Source organism: Drosophila kikkawai, chromosome 3R (assembly GCF_030179895.1).
Source record: "Drosophila kikkawai strain 14028-0561.14 chromosome 3R, DkikHiC1v2, whole genome shotgun sequence".
Classification (NCBI taxonomy): Eukaryota; Metazoa; Arthropoda; class Insecta; order Diptera; family Drosophilidae; genus Drosophila; species Drosophila kikkawai.
In genome coordinates this window covers 8,395,269-8,414,913 of record NC_091731.1, presented here as the reverse complement: position 1 = coordinate 8,414,913, position 19,645 = coordinate 8,395,269, and the positions used below count along the sequence as shown (strand labels likewise).

The following is a 19,645-nucleotide window of genomic DNA, read 5'->3' as shown; positions in this document are numbered from 1 at the left end:
TGGATAAAAGGTATTATGGATCAACATGTCTATTGCGATATTTTGCTAACAGTGATGCTGTCTTATGCAGAATACGAAATACCGTTGTTGTGGGTCTTCCAACAGGATAACGACCCTAAACATACCAGCAAGAAAGCTCCTAAGTGGTTTCAAGACAGATCCCTTCACCTAATGGATTGGCCTGCTCAGTCTCCAGACTTAAACCCGATAGAGAATCTTTGGTCTGATGTAAAAAAATATGTTTCCAATGCAAAACCAAGGATTAATCAGGAGCTCTGGGCCACCATTCAAGAATCATGGAGCAGTATTCCACGGGAAAGGTGTCAAAACTTGGTCAATTCTATGCCGAGACGTTGTGCTGCTGTCATTGCTGCCAAAGCTTTTACAACGAAATATTAATACACTATATCGATAAGGAATACAAATGAATACAAATATTCCAGAACTTCCCGTATTTTTTTTCGTTTTTTTTCGTTTTCTTAAGTTATTTTTGAAATAGTGCTATTTTTGTTGCCGCCTAAAATGTTCAACGTTCACATTCTTAATGTAAATATTTCAATTTCATGTTATTATCGACGACACTTGCAGTGTATTTCGATAAATTAGAGCCTAAAGTAAAAATAAAAGCCTTAAACAAGTTAAATATATGAATAGTTATAAAACAATTAATCAATAATGAAAAATATATGTCATGGTGCTATTTTTTTTGCCGCAACTGTACATATATAACTTAATTTAAGCTTGTCCTGCAAAAATGGTGACAAATAAATTTAGGGACTTCCCCTAATAAGCCAAATTTAGTGTACCCAAAAGCCGAGAAAGTGGGAATTTCTTCGGAAATTTAAACTATTTGAGATTTTTAAGGGGAAGGCCCCTGGCCACACCAATTTTACATAGTTTTACTTACCGATTGGGAATTCGACCCCTTTTTACGTACCGATTGCGAATTCGACCTCGTTTTACATGCCTTCTACCCCATTGCTACATTTGACACCGCTTGTGACATTTGACACGCCAAGTTAACCGCATAGCCGAATTGCGCCTGGCCACACTGTTTGCACTAACAAAACAAAAAACTTAACAAAAGTCATTTACTAATATTACTGCCGTCGATTTAGTTAGCGCGAACCGACACCGAGCTCAGGCAAACAGCGCTACCGTTGTACGTCAGCATTTCAGTAATAACCATATCAAATAGTGGCGATTCCGCTTGGAAGTGTGTGAGTGGGTGTGTGTGTGTGTGCGTGCGTATGACTCGTGTTTTTTAGCCGACAATTGGAGAAAAAAGCAAGAGAACTAAAGTTTCCAACTAAAAGCCGCTACAAAAAGGTAGCGCGAAAAGTTATAAACATAAACAACGGTGCGAGCAGAGTTCTGGCACTTGGCATCGGATCGAACGGGTCTTGCAGATATATGAATTAAATATAGCAAGTGCGTGCGAAGGTTACGCGTCGAGTGCATTTGCATATGTTTGGAACTCGTAGAGAAAAGTTAAAACCCAAAATATAAAGGTGCTACTAATTTAAATAAAGTCTAATTCTCGCTCTTGCCCTTTCTGTCTCCGTATCACCCCCTACATCATCCGCCCGCAGCGATTCAAGGGAAAGAACAACTTGTAATACTTGGAAAAGATGCAGATCAAAGAATTGTGAGTATTGATATCTTATCTGGTTTACCTGTGATTATTAAATTTCCCTAAAAACCGTTCAAGCCGCCAACGGCTTGTGACAAATCGATTTTCCGCTCTCTTCGAGACTCCCGCCCTCTCTTAGCTTGCGTCTCTGGCGTGAGTCGCCTCTCTCTTAAGAACTCTGGCGTCGTGTTGGCTGTTTGTTGCTTTTGTTTCTTTTGCAATTAAGCTTGCGGGCATTTTCCACAAAAACACCAACAAAATAATGTTTTCTTATCAGCCCGCTCACTTTCCCTCCGCCCCCCCGTTCGCGTTCGATTTCGCTCTCGCACTCACACTCTCTTTATCGCCCGTTGCAGCTGTTTGTGATGACGTAATGAGTTTCAAGTTGGAATTAAAGCTACGTAAGCCAGTTCTACGTAAGCCGTCGTAAGAATCTCATCAGTTACTTGATTCACAATGGCTTTCATGACTTTCCTTTTTTTTTTTTTAGCGGCGCCACGTTGTCGCTTTTGTGTGACTCACATCGCTCTCTTTTGCGCCTCTCTTTGGGTTTCGGCCTAGCTTTCGGCGAAATTTAATCAAACAAGTTGTTAAAGTGCGATAAGGTCGTTGCGTAAACGAGTCCGATAACCCCCACCCCGTTAGTCACTCTTGTCTAAGATCCTTTACTATATCCAAATAGTGCTTCCACCTATCAAAAAACTCAATCCAATAAAATGAGGTTCTTTAATTTAACAATTGAAATGATAAATTTGTTGTGTTTGTGTTTATTTTTCTGTTTATCTGGGTTGTACAGAAAACCAAATAATTTAGTAAACTGGTATTCAATGAGACCCTTACCCTTTGCCCGCATTGAAGTTTATCTTTTTTATTTACATTTTATTGACTCTTATTTGCAAAAAGCTCACACACGTTCCTAAGTATGTATGTATTGCCTTTTAAGGGGGAGTGCTTTCGTATTCATATCCATCCTCACACTACGGAAACGTTACTTTTTATTCATTAACAAAAATGAAAAAAAATATATATGTATTCATACATACATATGTATGTATATGGCAAAACTAAATTGCTTGGTTTATAATTGATTTTGACTTTGGCAGCTGCTGGAAAAGCAAGGTCAAACAAAACAGATTCCACATGGAAAAGTCGTACTGTAATCTCACAATTCTTATCGCTTTTTATAGCCGGCGTTTCCCTTATCGTACAAATCAATCTGTTTATAAGCTATGATCGACTATTTAAAGAGTTTGTTGCAGATATTTTATTGACATGTCCAGTTTTTTTTTTTTTTTTCTAAAGACACAGGTGGCAAAGAGCGGGATACCTTCTCGTAAAAGTAAATCGTTATTGTTTTTGCGCCTGTAATTTATCTGGACGAGAAAGAGTCACTTAGTGCTGTCAAATTCGTCAAATTCAGAAATGTATTGCAAGGCGCAGGCATAAAACCGTTGATGCTTTTTTTTTGAAATTAAATGGGATTTTGCGGAGCCGAAATAGACTTGACAGGCATACTCATACAGTGACGCGTGAGAAAATTAAATTAAATTAATTTATTTTATTATTTATTAAGAATTTGGGTTTTAAAATCGCATAATATAACTATGTACATACATACATATTTCTTAGGTTAAAATAGTTTATTTCCGAAAAATCCCCACGGATTCGTATTTCCCTCTGCTAAATCTCTGTTAACTTCCAGCCATTTTACTGGCGGATTCAGATCCGCAAGATCAAAGATTAGTTATTTTAAAATACCAGGGATCGTAACAGTTATAATTTTTATAATAAAAATTATGAAATAAGAGTTATTTTACAATTATATAGAAAAAATAGGAAATTAATTCTTATTATTCAAGTTTTATAAAAAAGTTGTAGAATAATTATTATTTTTCAATTTCTATATAAAAATTGAGTTATAACAATTATTTTCAATTTTTAAAATAATAATTGAAAATTAAAATTATTCTCCAATTTTTTATTTTAAAAATTGAAAATAATAATTATTTTCCAATTTTTATTTTAAAAATTGAAAATAAAAATTGAATCGCAATAACTTTCCAACGGAGCGGTATATCTTAAAGATTGGCATATATAATGATTCTACGCTTCAATACCTTTCGTTTGATGTATATATTGTGGTTATTGCATGTACACAAATATGTACATGAACATAAGTGCATATAATAAAAAATTCACCGTTTCACAAACAAACGTGAATACTGAGATAATTACCCAGCTACAGGTAATAATATTTAAATATAAAGGTGACAATTTATTATATATATTTTTGTTATCTGCATTTTGGACTTTCCATTTGTAAAAGGTATTTTAGTATCCTTGTTTGTTTGGGGAATGTAATAAGCAGTACGTATACGCATATTTTTATGCATAAGCAATAACCACAATATATACATCAAACGAAAGGTATTGAAGCGTAGATTAATTACATATATAAATCTTTAAGATATACCGCTCCGTTGGAAAGTTATTGCGATTCAATTTTTATTTTCAATTTTTAAAATAAAAATTGACACGTAACTGTTATTTTCAATTTTTAAAATAAAAAATTGGAGAATAATTTTAATTTTCAATTATTATTTTAAAAATTGCAAATAATTGTTATAACTCAATTTTTATATAGAAATTGAAAAATAATAATTATTCTACAACTTTTTTATTAAAATTTAAAAATAAGAGTTAAAGCGCAATTAAAAAATAAAAATTGGTTATAAAAGTTTATTTTATTTTTGAACTCTCCTTAAAAAATTATGGGATACCTAAATTTTTTATCTTTCCAGCTCAATTTTTTGGTAGTAACTTTTATTTTACTCATAACTCTTATTTGCAATCCCTGTAAAATACAATGCGATTATGTAAAATGCAAATGATAATTTTATTTCATTCTTTGATGGTTTAGAAACAATATTGCATAGCTAAAGCTAACATACTTGATTTATAAATACTTATTTGGTTGTTGCAACCAACATTATTGCAAATCCGAAGGCCCTGTACTAGATTCTGAATTAGCCTTTATACCCTACTTAGAAATCCATTTTCAAAAGAGAGTTTATATAAATAAATATGTGACAAATATCGCAGAGATGCACTTATTTCGAAAAACGTTTTATATCATCTTGTATCGAAAAACAAACAATCACATAAAAAGGCTGTTTAGTATTAGATCGTAATCAAATGATCACTACAATTAATTATTACAATAATTTAACACTCCACAGTGGTGTAAGTGAGTCCGAAACTTGTCTCTAAGTCACCGATTACATCAAGTGCTAATTAGAGTAGTTACAAAATTCTCCGTGTACGCCGGAGATGTGTGTACTTAGCTTTAAGTGCCATTACGTGCCCATCTGACTGGAGGTATAATCCAGCCTTGTGAAAGCCTTTATTGAAATTCCTGGTACTATAGTCCCCATAAGTTGACAGAAGTAATCTTCGTGTGTGCCATCAATGTTTAATTGTTATTGATGTCGTAATTTCCATGCCGAGAGCCTTTTGCCTTTGCATTTTAAAATGCTTTTCCCTGCCAGATTTTGCATTTCCCCTCGGTCTGCTGTGGGAGTATGAACCATTTGGCACTGAGCATTTCAACGCTTTCATTAAATAAAAAGAAAAAAAAAATGTGGGAATAAAAGCAACGTGTGCCGGGGTGGTGATGGCACATCGCCTCAGGCGGATAAACAATTTTAAATGGCCACGGGGCAGTGTGGGAGCATGAATCAAAGCGATAGGCTGCACTTTGTGTGTTTCATCTGATACTGTGTGCGGTCGGTCAACACTTTATTGTTTACTATGAAAAACGTTCTGAGTGTCGTACTCCATTTGTTTTCATAGTAATGTGAGCATCAGTTCATGAATGCCAACAAAATAAGTGGAATTGGAATCATAAGGCATTGACCACATTTTGAAGGCTCTAACAGGAGCAGTTGTATTTAAACTCTTTAACCAGCTAATGTTGTCCATCCTTTATCATAAAACATTCAATTTGCCCACCTCTTCATTTTGAAGTATAACTTTTTTAACATTCAACCCCCTCAACTTTGATCTGTGAAAGGAAAAGCTTGTTTTCAATGTCAGTTCCCTCGGCACGGCACTCGTCATAAAGTAGCTCTAGCGTGACTTTTACTGACCCAACTGATTGGCGCACTTTGTATCCCCTACACATATCTGTCGGATACCCTCCCCTCTGGTCTTCTCGTCCATTCCGCAATCAATTCGAAAATGGCACGAGCTCCAATTTAGTTCCGCCATTTGTGTTTTTTTATGTTCCGCGATAAGATAACAGACAGCGTTTGGTTTTCGGTTTGTGTCTGTGGTGAGAGAGTGTGTGTTTAGTTTCAGTTATTTCGTTTCGAAATTTTCTGACGGTTTACTGTTGGTTAGCGCCAGCCGAAATGTGCTTAAAAAGGGGTCTGGAAAGAGTTGGCCAATACATATCATATTATTATTTACTAGTTAATGGCTCTGAAATTTTAAAATAATTACAACAAATTACTGGATTGCTGATGGGTTTTTTTTCACAACCTACACCGTTTTTTTTCCAGTGTTTAAATTAATGATAAGCGACTTTGAGTTGCTATAAAACTCAATAGGGTCTAGGTACAACCTAAGAGTCTGTCTACAACGAACCAAATGAAATGGGGTGGCTCTATTGTAAAACAGCTGTCTACTGATTGTTTTTGACCTTGATCCCTATTCCATAAGGGATATTGTGTAGTTGTCTTACATATACGTATAATAACCCGAAATATTACGCAAAAGACTTGCGTTAAAAGCTGTAGTTTTATGTGGATTTGCTTGAATGAGTCACTGCCAAGGCATTATTAAGCACACTGGCAATCTCTTTGTGACATCTTTATTGCGGGGTAAATCAATTATTACTGGCCTTTCTGTTTTGGCAGTGGTCGGTCTGCAATGGTGGCCGACCGCCGCCACAAGAGCCTTGGCCGAGAGCTTTCTACTTGACCGCCACGACAGCCCACACACACAGGGTCCCTGAACACAATCACTTTCCATTTTCAATTATGCCAACAAAAACCCAAACAATTTCCCTTGCTTACGGCCGCCAGAAAGGGGGCCGAAAGTGGTCAGTGGGGGACCCTTGAGTGTGTTTCTTTCGGCCACATAGGTCTCATTAAGGGTTCTTCAATATTCCGCCGCTGCTGCTGTTATTGTTTTGCGCCAAGCCAACCTTCCCTCTTAACCTCTCCATCATATGTGGCAATTTCTTTTATGTTTCTGTTTTTCTTTTTGCATAATTTTTGTATTGCTCCCATTGTGCTCTGGTTCATGAAAACCCTCGCCACAAAACACACGATTATATCGTTTGATCTTTCGAAATTTGGGATATTTTGACCCAGTTTGATGTTGTTATTTCCATCCAACCCTTTGATGGGAACTTATTTTCTTGCTTATTTGTTTTTTGCGAATGACTTTTTTTTTTTTTTGTCAGAAACTCATTTTGTGTCGCCTCTGTTCTTAGGTGTCTGTGTAATTCATTTTCATTTTATGAGTTTCCTTAAGGGGGTCTTCTCATTGGGCAACTTTTTTTATTCGATTTTTTTTTTGCATTTATTTATAGCTTGGGATGTTGTGTATATGTACCCAAAAGAATATTTAGAAATTCGAAATACTTTAGAAGATACAGCCATTTTTGGGAAGCATGGTCTATGCAAAATGGGCTTTTTTCAAACTTTAAACGCGTTTATCTCGAAACCACGTTTTTCGAACTGGCGGCCATGATATCTCCAGTTCAACTGAACCGATTTTCATGAAACAAAGTGGAATCGACGCAGAATTGTCACCATTCTCGGGCGACGGAACAGATTTTTTTTTATATTTTTTTTTTACACTAAACTACAAAAAAAAGCCCGAAATCGAAATTTTTTTTTTGAATGGCCGCCATTTTGTTTAAAAAAAATTTAAAAAAAAATCTGTTCCGTCACCCGAAAATGACATCTATTCTGATTATAACTCCGTTTTTTTTTTTCATTTCGGACGCTCTGGAGACCCTGAATCGTGGCCGCCAGGACGACACCTTTTTTTTCGACCACCAAGTTTGAAATCTCATTACTCTTTGAACAACCCTCGTATCGAGGCAAGAACAACTTTTTTAGTTACTTTGAACATTTTTGAATACAATAAATAAAAAAAGTTTTCAATTATTCTTTGCGTTTTCAAATAAGAATTTTTTTAAAAAGGGTCCAAAAAACGGCTTTTGAATGAGAAGACCCCCTTAACATTTTCTTTAAAAAATTTTCACTTATAATGAACTTTTACAATTTTAAAAATGTAATAATTTTGATGAGATAGTTATAAGCAAGCTGGGATACTTAACTAAATTTATTTTATCCAAAATGGACTGTAAAATGTTTTACTATCCAATGATGACAGATATCTGAATTCTTACATTCTTACATTTAATTCATGCATTAAATTAAACAAAAGTATTACTTACGCTCGCTTGAACTTAAAATGCATGAAGCATATGATTAAGTAAAGTTTCACATAACTTCATTAATAATTAAACCCCGCAACACAGTGTTTAAGCTTGCCCCGAGCCCCTTTATAGTTCCAACTTTGCGGCTCCCCTTCCCCACCCAGCTGAAACATTCATCTTGTTTTCGGGGAAATTCCCCGATGAACTCGGGGCGAAAGTTAAATCCCCCCTCATCTCCAGCGTTGCTCACCGAACTTTAACCTTTTTAAGGGCGTTGCACAGTTGGCCAACTTGGCAGAAGTCGCAGTACTTTAAAGCCACGCCTACCAGTTGCTCGAGTCGGCTGGCAATTAGGAAGCACATCATTATTAGTGTCAACAGAGGGCCAAAAGGTTAATTGCGCCTGCAAGACGCGTTGCTAACAAAAGCAGGAAGGAGACCCCTTTTCAGGATCCGTTCCCTCACCTACGACACGTTTTCAACTGCTGTGTCGCATTGTTTTGGTGTTTGTGTATATATTATATATGGTGTAAAGGGTATACGGATTGCATCTCATAAAGCCCAACCAGCACGGGGCTTGCCTGTTTTATGGCCAAGGAGTTTCCGTTCGCACCTTGCGAATGTCGTGGGGCCATCTCCAAATGCATGCCAAGAATCTCCGCCCCATAGGGACAATTTATCCTTTAACTCGCAGGGAAATATTTTATTTGTAAACCCGTCGACTTTTGGCTTTGCTTGGATTACAGTTTGTCGTTTATATTCTTTAGAAGAAGATTAGTTTCTCAGTTGCAAATCGTTTTAATCAACCTTTTTTTTAGGACTCTGCTGGGAGTCGTTATAAAGTGAACATTCACAAGGAGTGTTGTGAGAATAAGTGACCCGAATCAGAATACTCTTTAGTAGTATTTGAATTAATTTGCATACTACTTAAAACATTTTGTTAGTTGGTTAGTTTTCGATTCTAGATATTGCATTATCGGGGTAGGTTAACTGCTTAACAGGAAGAATAAAGTTGATACACGGGAAAAGTAAATACTCTTTAACTAACAATTTAAAACGGCCTTATTTTAACAAGTTTAAAGAGCACTCTCTTAACTTGACTGCTACAATTTTAGCAAATAAAATGTCGCTACCAAAACAGCGACAAATGTCAAGCGATGTGAACGCGTTTCAAGGCTGTCATAATTATATGGGGGCTCCCAAAACATTTCCTACAGCTTCCGTTGCTTGCGACCATTTTTATTTTGGTAATAAGAGGATGAGTGTTTTTGGGCCGGAAGTGGGTGGCTAGCGCAGGTTGAAGGCCGTGTATATTTATGCATGCAAATAAAATTAGAAACGACTGGCAAAACTTTTATTTGCAGCATTTCAGGAATGCCTATTCGCAGCTTTCTGCAAGGCAACGTCCTCTTATGTTGGCTTTAAATTAAAAATAAATCATTTAAATGGTTCAGGAGTATTGCTTGCACACAATCAGGTATATTCTTTTTCATACGTTTTGCCATCGAGGAAGTCCACTAATTCTAATCTAATTTCACAAGTATCAATCGACTTCAATTGGTTGTGGTTAGACAGATGGTCATTCTGGCAGGTGGCCGAGGATAGTTTGTTTCATTTAGCGCTGCATACTTTGGGGCTCGAGTTGAGTGCACAGAATGTGTACAATTAGTGTAGTGCTTGTAATTATGCAAATTTTGAAGGCAAAGGTGTTCATGACACAATTAGGCTTTGTATGTTTAGCTGATTTATCTTTGAACATGAAAGCATTGAAATAATAACATAACAGGTGAGTCAACTACGATGTTGAAAGAACAAAGCACGCGAGTTGGAAATCTTAAGTCAAAAGCGGTTTAAATGGCAAGAGATTTTAATTGTTATTAAGCAAATATTTAAGACTCAACGCCATTTTTCATTTTCATATTTAATGCTCTGGCTGAAGCCCACATACCCCCATACTATCACGGGAAACCGCTGGTTTTTGTACACAGGCCTGATATTTAATTAAAACTGTTATATTAAACTTTATTAAAAACGTGTATCGCTTCCACTGACACTGTCGTTCTTTGTCCTTTTTCTCGTTGCAGCCGTGTGACCTTGCCATTAACTGTGGAAGAGGTGAGTTCTGGTGGAAATTGCTGATGAAAGCCCAGAGAATAACTTTCCACTTATTGTTTCTTTTGTCTTATCCCCATCCACAGTATCAAGTAGCACAATTATTCTCGGTGGCCGAGGCATCAAAAGAGAATACGGGCGGCGGTGAGGGCATCGAGGTGTTAAAGAACGAACCTTTCAACGATGTTCCCCTGCTGGGTAAACCATTACGCAAATTCATAATTGAGGACCTACAACTGACACACACTTTTCCTTGTTTCCTGCAGGCGGAAAATACAATTCCGGACAATACACATATAAGATCTACCATCTGCAATCAAAAGTTCCAGCTTATATAAGACTCTTGGCGCCCAAGGGCTCGCTGGAGATCCACGAGGAGGCATGGAATGCATATCCCTATTGTCGAACGATTATTACGGTAATTATGGGGTTTAATGGGAAAACTGGGGGCTACTTTTTTTGTAAGCTAGCGGCAAGGTTGCGTCGTGGATGAGTGCACGCCAATCTGATTACACTCTGATTACATTGCATTTCTAGAACCCCAAATTTATGAAAGATGCGTTCAAAATAATCATCGACACGCTGCACGTCGGCGATGGGGGCGACTCGGAAAATGTAAGTCAAGGATCCATTGCCAGACGTTACTAACCCCGTGTTCTTTTCTTTTCTCTCCACAAAACGTCACCTCATCTCGTCATGCATTGTGAATACTAATCACGACTAACTAACCACTAACAACATTTGATCGCCATTTGAGTTCGTTTTCCTTTGGTTTGGCTTGTTTTGGTTTCGGTTTCCGTTCTTGGACACTTTCTGTTATCGATTATCGGTTAAGAATCCCGGTTATATGAATAAAAACTTTAGAGTAGATGTCTATTCGCAACACATTGATAATGACACTGGCGAAGTCGAGAACGTGAGTGTCGTTGAGTTATCATTTGATTTGCTGTCTGCTCTGTTCGGCTTTGTAGCTCTTAAACGCCATAAATCGATCCCTGTGCATGCCTGTCTGTAGAAAATCGCTTTGAATGTTACCTGTAGTCATAAGTCTGAGTAGTTTTAAAATGGTTTTCGCCCGGAATCCGCCTTTGCAGGTGCACGAGCTGACGCCGGATAAGCTGAAAATACGCGAGGTGGTGTACATTGACATTGCTAATGATCCGGTCCTGCCAGCGGACTACAAGCCCGATGAGGATCCAACCACGTAGGTGAAAGTCAGAAGATGCCCCCAAACGGGTTAATATATGGAATGTTTTCCCTTTCAGCTACCAGTCAAAGAAGACGGGCCGCGGTCCCCTGGTGGGAGCCGATTGGAAAAAGCACGTGAAACCCGTAATGACCTGCTACAAGCTGGTGACGTGCGAGTTCAAATGGTTCGGCCTGCAAACTAGAGTAGAAAATTTCATACAAAAGTCGGAGCGACGCCTCTTCACAAACTTCCATCGGTAAATGGCGTGGAAAAACAGACCCAAATCTAAACACTTACGAGACCACAAATGTCATAAATATATCTTTCTTCTCTTCCATTGCAGCCAAGTTTTCTGTTCAACTGATCGCTGGTACGGTCTGACAATGGACGACATCCGCGCCATCGAGGAACAGACCAAAGAGGACCTGGACAAGGCGCGGCAGGTGGGCGAGGTGCGGGGCATGCGCGCGGACGCCGACTAAGTCTAGTTACAAAATTCTAAACCAACAATATATGTGTATGTAAAGATCAGGCGAAACAAAACTGAAACTAGATGCGATGGGAAGGAAAGCGAGCGATAATGAAATTGAGATAAAATTGCATAAATAAATTTACAATACCAAACAAACACCAAGCAAGCAAAACTGAAACGAAATGAAAGCAATTCAAAGCAAACAGTAGCAGCAGAAACTAAAACAAAGCAAAACACCAAGTGTACTGTAACCGCAGCAACCGGGCTGAGTTCTAGTGTAGCCCCCAAAACACCAACAAATTAGAGAGAGCCCGAGAAGCCGAGTTGCAACCACAGTAAGTTAGTTAAGTTCCTGCTCCTTCCCCTGCACTGTATGTTACAGGAGCGAACACACACAGGACGGGACAGGACAGCCTGTGCCCGTGAAATCCAATTGTTTAAGTTGCAGTTTTAAAAAGTGTGAAATAAACCAGATAAAAGTTAATGTAAAAAGTTAAACGCAAACATCCTGCACGGTAACCAAATTGAGAATCGAGAAAGAGCGGCGGGCGGCGGGTGGCGAGTTCAGAGCATTTTGAATATGTGATGTGCGGAGACATCTGAGGATATGTACATAGAAGCCTATACAAAGGCACGTCTATTTGCATTCATTGGTTATGCAGCTGTGGCCTGCATTTGATTTGCATTTCAAAAAGTCAGCAGTCAGTCAATACAACAAACGCAATCCCAAGATGCCGCTAGTGCGGGAACGGAGTCTGGGATTGACTGGGCAAACAGTTTCCTTTCATGGGCTTGAGTTTGAATGATTTGCATATGTATGTATGACGAACCGCCTGCGAGTGGAGTTAGCCTCTGGCTATGTAAGTTTGCGCAGACGGGCATTATAGTGTATCTGTATCATTTTAGGATTGAAAGAAATGTACAATTTCATTCTCACAACTTTTCAAGCAGGAGTCGTCACTAGGAAACTGCCAATATCTGATGAAATCTTTAAAGTAAACCACCTTAGACACATCTCACCCTTTCAAGATCGCCTCGAGCACTTTTCCAATTACCGCTAACTTCTGCTCAGACCTAGAAGTAACACTTGAGAGATACCCCAATATGTATAACTTAATCTATATCTATGAAACGTCCATTTTAACTCTAAATAACACCTGTCAAACCAAAAAGTATGAAAGCTTTTAACAGAATCATTACAAATTTACACGCATATATTTCCATGACCCTGAAACACACACACACGCGGCGACACCTAGAGACCCAAAGGATAATGGAGGAATTCAAAGGCAAATGAATTTAATTAAACCTCATAGGCTTAAAGCACCCAACTAGCGGCAAACGGAAGGGGAGAATGGAATGGTCAAGAGAAAGTTCAAGGGGATTTTTAGTATACTGCCTGCACAAAATGGGGGACAAGCTGCTTTTATTTTTATAGCCAATCGGTTCGAACACACAGACATCCACTTGACACGCAGAGAATGCATCAGCTTAGAAGGATACTATACATTTGTACATACATACATACAGAGAGGACACTTGGAAGTACTTTTAAAAAACATACCATGTAATAATTATAAAAGGCGAAATGCTGCGTTGCGACATATTCCATAATGTATAAACTGCGCCAAGTTGTTAATAGCTGTGTGCGTTCTTGTTTGTTCACGTTCGTTGGTTGATTGAAAATTGGTTGGTTCGATTGTTTATTTACTTAGCTATCGTATACTAAACATATGTGTGTGTGTGTGAAATCTACCTTAATGTGTACCAGAAATCTAAATTTTGGCCAAGCGTCATCGCTCTAAATGCTTACTTTAGCTAATTCAAAGAATGCGCAAGACGAAGAGATAAAACCGTGGGTTCCCTACCCTGGAACATGACCCTACATTTTCTAGATTTCAATTCGATTTCCCAATTGCTGCATTTCATGGCGATTCAGAGTGTACAAATGCCCTATACTTGTAGGGGGCGCAAGCCAAGGCCTCGGTCTGCTCCGAGGATAATTTTCTCCATTTTTATTTGTAGCAAACTGTCGAGGGACTCAAACTTCAACAATAACTCCTTATAGGTCCTATCAATCCGCAAAATAACCTAATTTTATGGCGCACATCTAGAGGAAATACCAGAATTTAGGCATTAAAATAAAATATACACAAACTAATAAGATACAAGCCAGCGGCAGTCTCAATTAACGAAAGGAAAACGAAGGAGATCAGTAGATCGACATAAAATTACATTTCAATATTTGAAATAAATTCGCGTTCAATTTTTCTCGTAATAAAATAAAAGCAAGAAAAACCAACTACTTAATTAATGCTGTTGATTAACGTATAATTTGATAACGTAATACAAATGATAATAATAATTATATATATATACACCATAAACGATTTTTACAGTAAGCTGAATACAATTGATATATGAGTAACACGTTACGAGCTGTTAAAAATAAATCGAAACCAAATGAAAACAAACACTAATTGTATTGTAGTAATTATTTTAATTGAAGAAATAAAGCATTATTAATGATATATAATATACGAGCGGCCTCGAAAAGTCCCTTTATTTGTGTGTGTGCAGAAAGGGTATTAAGGGGACAAGGTCTGCTCCGCCCTACACCGTCTGGTCGGCCAGCCAGAAGAACTGACGCACTTCCTCCTCGTTGGAGGGCCGGCAATGCGGTGGCGGCGTTATCAGCGAGTTGCGGAGCGCCGTCATGGCCAGCATGTTGCGCTTTACTGCCTTGGAGAGATCGATGATGCGCTCCGGATAGTGGACGCCGATCAGGCACTCGTACTGTTCCTGCTGCTCCGCAGTCATTCGCCACGGTTCGTGCCTACGGAAGAGGGTTTTGAGACTGGGTTTTTGCGAAGAAAACTTAAGATCTATCCACTCCCAAGACTTACACAAATTCCTTGGGCACGCCCAGCAACTCAGGCACGTACTGCTTGATGTAGGCCCCCTCCGGGTCAAGACGCTTGGCCAGGGCCACGGGACAGGTGACCAGCGAGGAATCCAGTAGCCTCTCAAAGGCCGAGCTGGACACCCACATCCAGTTGCCGGCACAGACCGACCAGTCGGCGTCCAGCAGATACTTGAGGAAGTGCTGCAGGCCGTGCTCCCAGCTCTGCCACAAGCCGCCGCGGGTCAGGAAGGTGGCCACCGTGTTGCGTAGCGTGTGATGCAGCCATCCCTCCGCCAAGAGCTGCCGCATTGCGGCATCGATCAGCGGGAAGCCAGTCTGGCCCAGGCGCCAGCGCTGGAGGAGATCCTCGTCCGGCTTGGCCCACGGGATGCTCAGGCAGATCTCGTTGCCCTCCATGCGGTCGTAGTTCGGGTTGTTCACCGACATCGTGTAGAAGTACTCCCGCCAGATCAGTTGTCCCGTAATGTGAGCCCCGCCGGTCATTTGCACGCCGCGCACACAGGCTCGCAACTGGACGTTCTTGAAGAGATCATGAACGCTCCAATAGAAGCGACGCACAGACAGACAGCCGAAGCGCAAGTGGGCGCTCATCGACTTTGGTGTGTCATGGATGTTAGGCAGAGCCTGGTTGGGCAGGTAAAAGCCACGCTCGAACGCGTGCTGCTCCACCTTTAGCCGCTCCTCCAGCAGCAGGAGGGCCTGTGTTTCGCCGCCGCGCCAGTTGATTTTGGCCAGGAAACCCATGTTATCGCCGTAAACGTTAAAGTGCTCCGGATTGGGCATCTGCTCGAAGTAGCCCAGATTGCGGCGCATTTCTGGGGCCAGCTCGACGAAGCTGACATCTTCGAGGTGGACATCGGCAGCAGGACGCGGCGGTAGGCCAATTATCTGGACCGTGTGCTGGTAGAAAAAAATGTTATTGCTTTAATTTGACTTGGAAAACTCTGCCAATATATTTTATGATTACAAATTGGAATGTCTTCGAGTACTTACAAGGAACATTTGGTACGTAAGGGGTGGAATACCTCCATTCGTGTCAATCACCGTGCGCGGATCCCACAGGGTGTGCGAAACCTTCTCCACGAAGTCAATGCCCAGCTCACGGCACAGCGACCGGACGGAGTCGTCTCTATCGCTCCATATCGGCTCGCAGTCCTGCTCAATGCAAATCCTGTGCAGACGCACCTGTTCGTTCAGCCGACGGAATATATTCACCGGTTCGCCCTCGAAGACATGGAGGCGTCCCCTTCCCTCGGTTGCTGCCTGAATCTGATCATCAATGTCCTGCAGGGAGTCCAGCAGGAAGCGCATACGGTTGTAGCCAACGCACTTTGTGCCTGAAATTAAATGGTGAGTAACATTATCTACTTGTAGAATTAAAAGGATAACTAAAAACAAAAATAAAACTAAAAACTATTCGATACAATAATTCGGTTTTGATTCAAAACATAAACAAACAAGAAAGGAAGTTAACTTCGGCACGCCGAAGTTTGTATACCCTTGCAGATATTATTTCATTGCATTTTACCTATACTTATTATGTTGACAGTGTGACAGTTACAGTTTTACATTCCCCGTTTTACATTTTCCCTACACCTACCGATCGGTATATATGGCAGCTATATGATATAGTTGTCCGATTTTCATAAAATTTATACCAAAATTCTAAACTAATAAAATAAGCTTATATCTCAGAGTAGATGAAAATAGTTTGAAAAACAACGAAGTTATAATTTTATTCTATAAATTTCCTGATCCTTCCTATGGCAGCTATATGATATAGCCGTCCGATTTTCATAAAATTTTTACCAAAATTCAGAAATAATATAAAATGGTCATATGTAAAAAATAGTGCACATATGTTGAAAAACAGCCAAGTTACAATTATTTTTTCTAAAAATTTATCGAACATTTGTATGGCAGCTATATGATACAGTCGTCCGATCCGGCCCGTTCCGACATATATAGCAGTGAGAGTATATAGAAGACTATATGCAAAGTTTCATTCAGATAGCTTTAAAACTGAGGGACTAGTTTGCGTAGAAACAGACAGACGGACAGACGGACAGACGGACAGATGGACAGACGGACATGGCTAGATCGACTCGGCTGATCAAGAATATATATACTTTATAGGGTCGGAAACGTCTCCTTCACTGCGTTGCAAACTTCTGACTGAAATTATAATACCCTGCAAGGGTATAATATTACGATTGTAATGAATGGAATGAAGAATATTAAAATATGTTTAAAAACGGCTAAGTTATAATTTATTTTGGTTAATTTCTAATTGCTTCTATGGCAGCTTTATGATATAGTCGTAATATTTAAAATTTAAACCAAACTAAATTATAAAAAAGGAAGAAAGCTAACTTCGGTTCGCCGGAGATTGTATATCCTTGCAATCGATTCATTTTAATCATTTTAAAGAAAAAACAACCAGAGATGCAAAAATATTAAACCAATTTCAAACAAATTTATAGAAGCATATAACAATTTGTTTTTGAACAAAAACAAAGTAATAGCAACTTTCATACATTTACCCTAAACATTATGGTATATCATATTTACAGATTTAGAGTTACAGATTTACATTCTCAGCTTTTCAGTTTTCCCTACATTTACTGAACGCCCATATTGGATATATGATATAATCGTCCAATTTTCATAAAATAGAAACCAAAATTCTAAAATAATACAAAATTCTGTCACATCAGAGAAAGATGTTAAAAAAAGGCGATAATATACTTTTTATATTAATTTCCGGATCGTTCCTAAGGCAGATATATGAAATAGTCGTCCGATTTTCATAAAACTAAAACCAAAATTCTCAAATAATATATAATAATTAATAAATAAATAATATAGTCGTCCGATCCTGCATCTTCTTGTTATATAGCAATGAGAGTAGTCAGAAGACTATCTGCAATGTTTCATTCAAAATTTGAATTTCTTAAAACTTCTTTAAAACTGAGGTGCTAGGTTGCGTAGAAACGGAAAGACGGACATGGCTAAATCGACTCCTCTGTTAATGTTGATCAAAAATTTACATATATACTTTATAGGGTCGGAAATGTCTTTTTTTATAAGACCATGAAAGGGTATAAAAGAATAACATGTGTCAGAGTATTAAATCAGCGAAATTTGATTTCTTTTTCTTTTGCTTTTCTTATTTAGCTATATGATACAGTGTTTGGCCGGACTTATATAATATATTAGTTGAAAACTATCTGAAAAGTTTTATTCAGATATCTCTAAACCTAAGAGAATAAATTGCCAAGAAAACGGACAGATGGATAAACGGACATGATTAAATTAACCGGTTGTCCGATGCTGATCGCAAATATATACTATATATGGTCAGAATTGACTCGTTCACTGCATTGCCAACTCCTGACTATAATTATTATACTCTTCTCGGGTAAATAGTATGAAAATATATAAAAGTTCAATATATTTGAATTACTTATTTATTAGACATTATGCATGCAAGCTCCCAGTTCTTGGCATTACAAAAGGAACCCAGTTTTTATAAATTCAATCTAGTTAGCATGTTTGTCAGCTTTCAGTTATCGCTAAGCTTTTGCTCAGACAGAGCATTGAGTTTAGCTGGCGTTCCGCTTTTAGCCGCAAAACGACGCTTATCGGTCAAGTTATGGGTTGCATTTGAATTCTCTCTTAACATAGAAGACATTATACTCGCATTCAGGTTTGTTCTCAGTGTCCCTCCCCTCCCCTCCCCAATTTTGCATTGTCTTTCTGTACTCTATGGCGCACTCGTGCATTCATACAACCGCCAGCCGCAAATCGCATTATAGCGCATCGTTTGTTTTGCTCCGCCAAACTAAAGTGCATTAGGTTTTTCCTCCCCCCTTTCCTACAGCTTTTCGCGGCCATCCGATTTCCCCGAGCCCCTCTGGAGTGCACAGCTGCGAAAACGCTGAATTTGCGGAGGTCGGGGAAAGGGAAAATATTTGATAACACTGGCAAGTCGCAAAAAAAATGATATTAGCTCATACGTAAACAGAGTGTGTAATTGCAATCGAGCTTTTTGCATTTTCATTTATTCTTTGGCCCACTACTTTACATTGTTCGGAATAATTACTAAACATTTAAGTGGAAAATTTAAATTGAAAACTAAAGGCTGTTGTGAAAATTAATTTAATTTAATTAAGTTTGTTTGCCTGGAAGGATAAAAATGGACCAGGGGAAAGAAACTCGTTCGAATCACATTTATTTAAGCTATTCGAAAGTTCGATTTTAAGTCGTAAAAAGCGACTATATTCCGAGACACAAGCAACTATCTTTTATAAAAAACAAAGAAATTCGGATATCCTTTGATTATTCCAATGACAGCTGCACATTAGATTCCATATGAATATAGTTTCATTGAACTCAATTTCAAATGCAAGTGTGAGAAATGAGAATTGTTCAGAAATCCAAAGACACGTGCTGCGCTCACCTGCGCTCTCCCCATCAAAGATGAAGACGGGAATCAGGGCTATGCCCTGATCCTTGTCCCCGAGGGCGGCCACCAAGGCGGGATTGTCGTGCAGGCGCAGTCCGTGCCGGAACCAGATCACATTCGCTCCGCGCGTAGCCATCTTGGAAGGACGAAGAAGTAAGCTTGGAATTCAATAATCAAGTGAGCGCGATCACTTCGATCTGTGAGAATGTTTTTCCCGCTCGGAAAAATACCGGAATCTCGAATTTATTCTCCGTACACGCGACACGCTCGCGCCGGCCACTAATTGGCGAATGGGAATGCGAAATGCTAGAGCTGAGAGTGGCTTCGCTGACGGCAGCAGCTCAGCATTTCCCACCCGACGCTGAACCGAACGGGTAGCGGGTGGCAC

The 19,645-nt window shown here is 39.0% G+C and overlaps 2 protein-coding genes across 5 annotated transcripts; one reads left to right on the top strand and one right to left on the bottom strand.

Annotated features, from left to right (window-relative positions):
• Positions 1-1,022: 1,022 nt before the first annotated feature.
• vib (phosphatidylinositol transfer protein vib) lies at positions 1,023-14,403 on the top strand. 4 transcript variants are annotated; one of them, XM_017180541.3, is made up of 9 exons: positions 1,023-1,162; positions 1,593-1,648; positions 10,175-10,205; positions 10,289-10,400; positions 10,469-10,620; positions 11,038-11,118; positions 11,297-11,406; positions 11,468-11,647; positions 11,735-14,403. In XM_017180541.3, exons 2-9 carry the CDS (start codon positions 1,632-1,634, stop codon positions 11,871-11,873), a joined length of 822 nt encoding a protein of 273 aa, XP_017036030.1. In that variant the 5' UTR covers positions 1,023-1,162; positions 1,593-1,631; the 3' UTR covers positions 11,874-14,403. The 4 variants fall into 4 exon arrangements, with proteins under 4 accessions (XP_017036030.1, XP_017036033.1, XP_070143124.1 ...); XM_017180544.3 differs by lacking the exon at positions 11,038-11,118 and adding an exon at positions 10,740-10,817; XM_017180542.3 differs by lacking the exon at positions 1,023-1,162 and adding an exon at positions 1,202-1,220.
• On the bottom strand, positions 14,344-19,558 carry cry (circadian regulator cryptochrome). Its single transcript, XM_017180540.3, has 4 exons — positions 19,252-19,558; positions 15,783-16,126; positions 14,770-15,689; positions 14,344-14,699 (listed from the first exon to the last, which is right to left on the bottom strand). The coding sequence occupies exons 1-4, from the start codon at positions 19,391-19,393 to the stop codon at positions 14,477-14,479; spliced, it is 1,629 nt and encodes a 542-aa protein (XP_017036029.1). The 5' UTR covers positions 19,394-19,558; the 3' UTR covers positions 14,344-14,476.
• Positions 19,559-19,645: the final 87 nt, after the last annotated feature.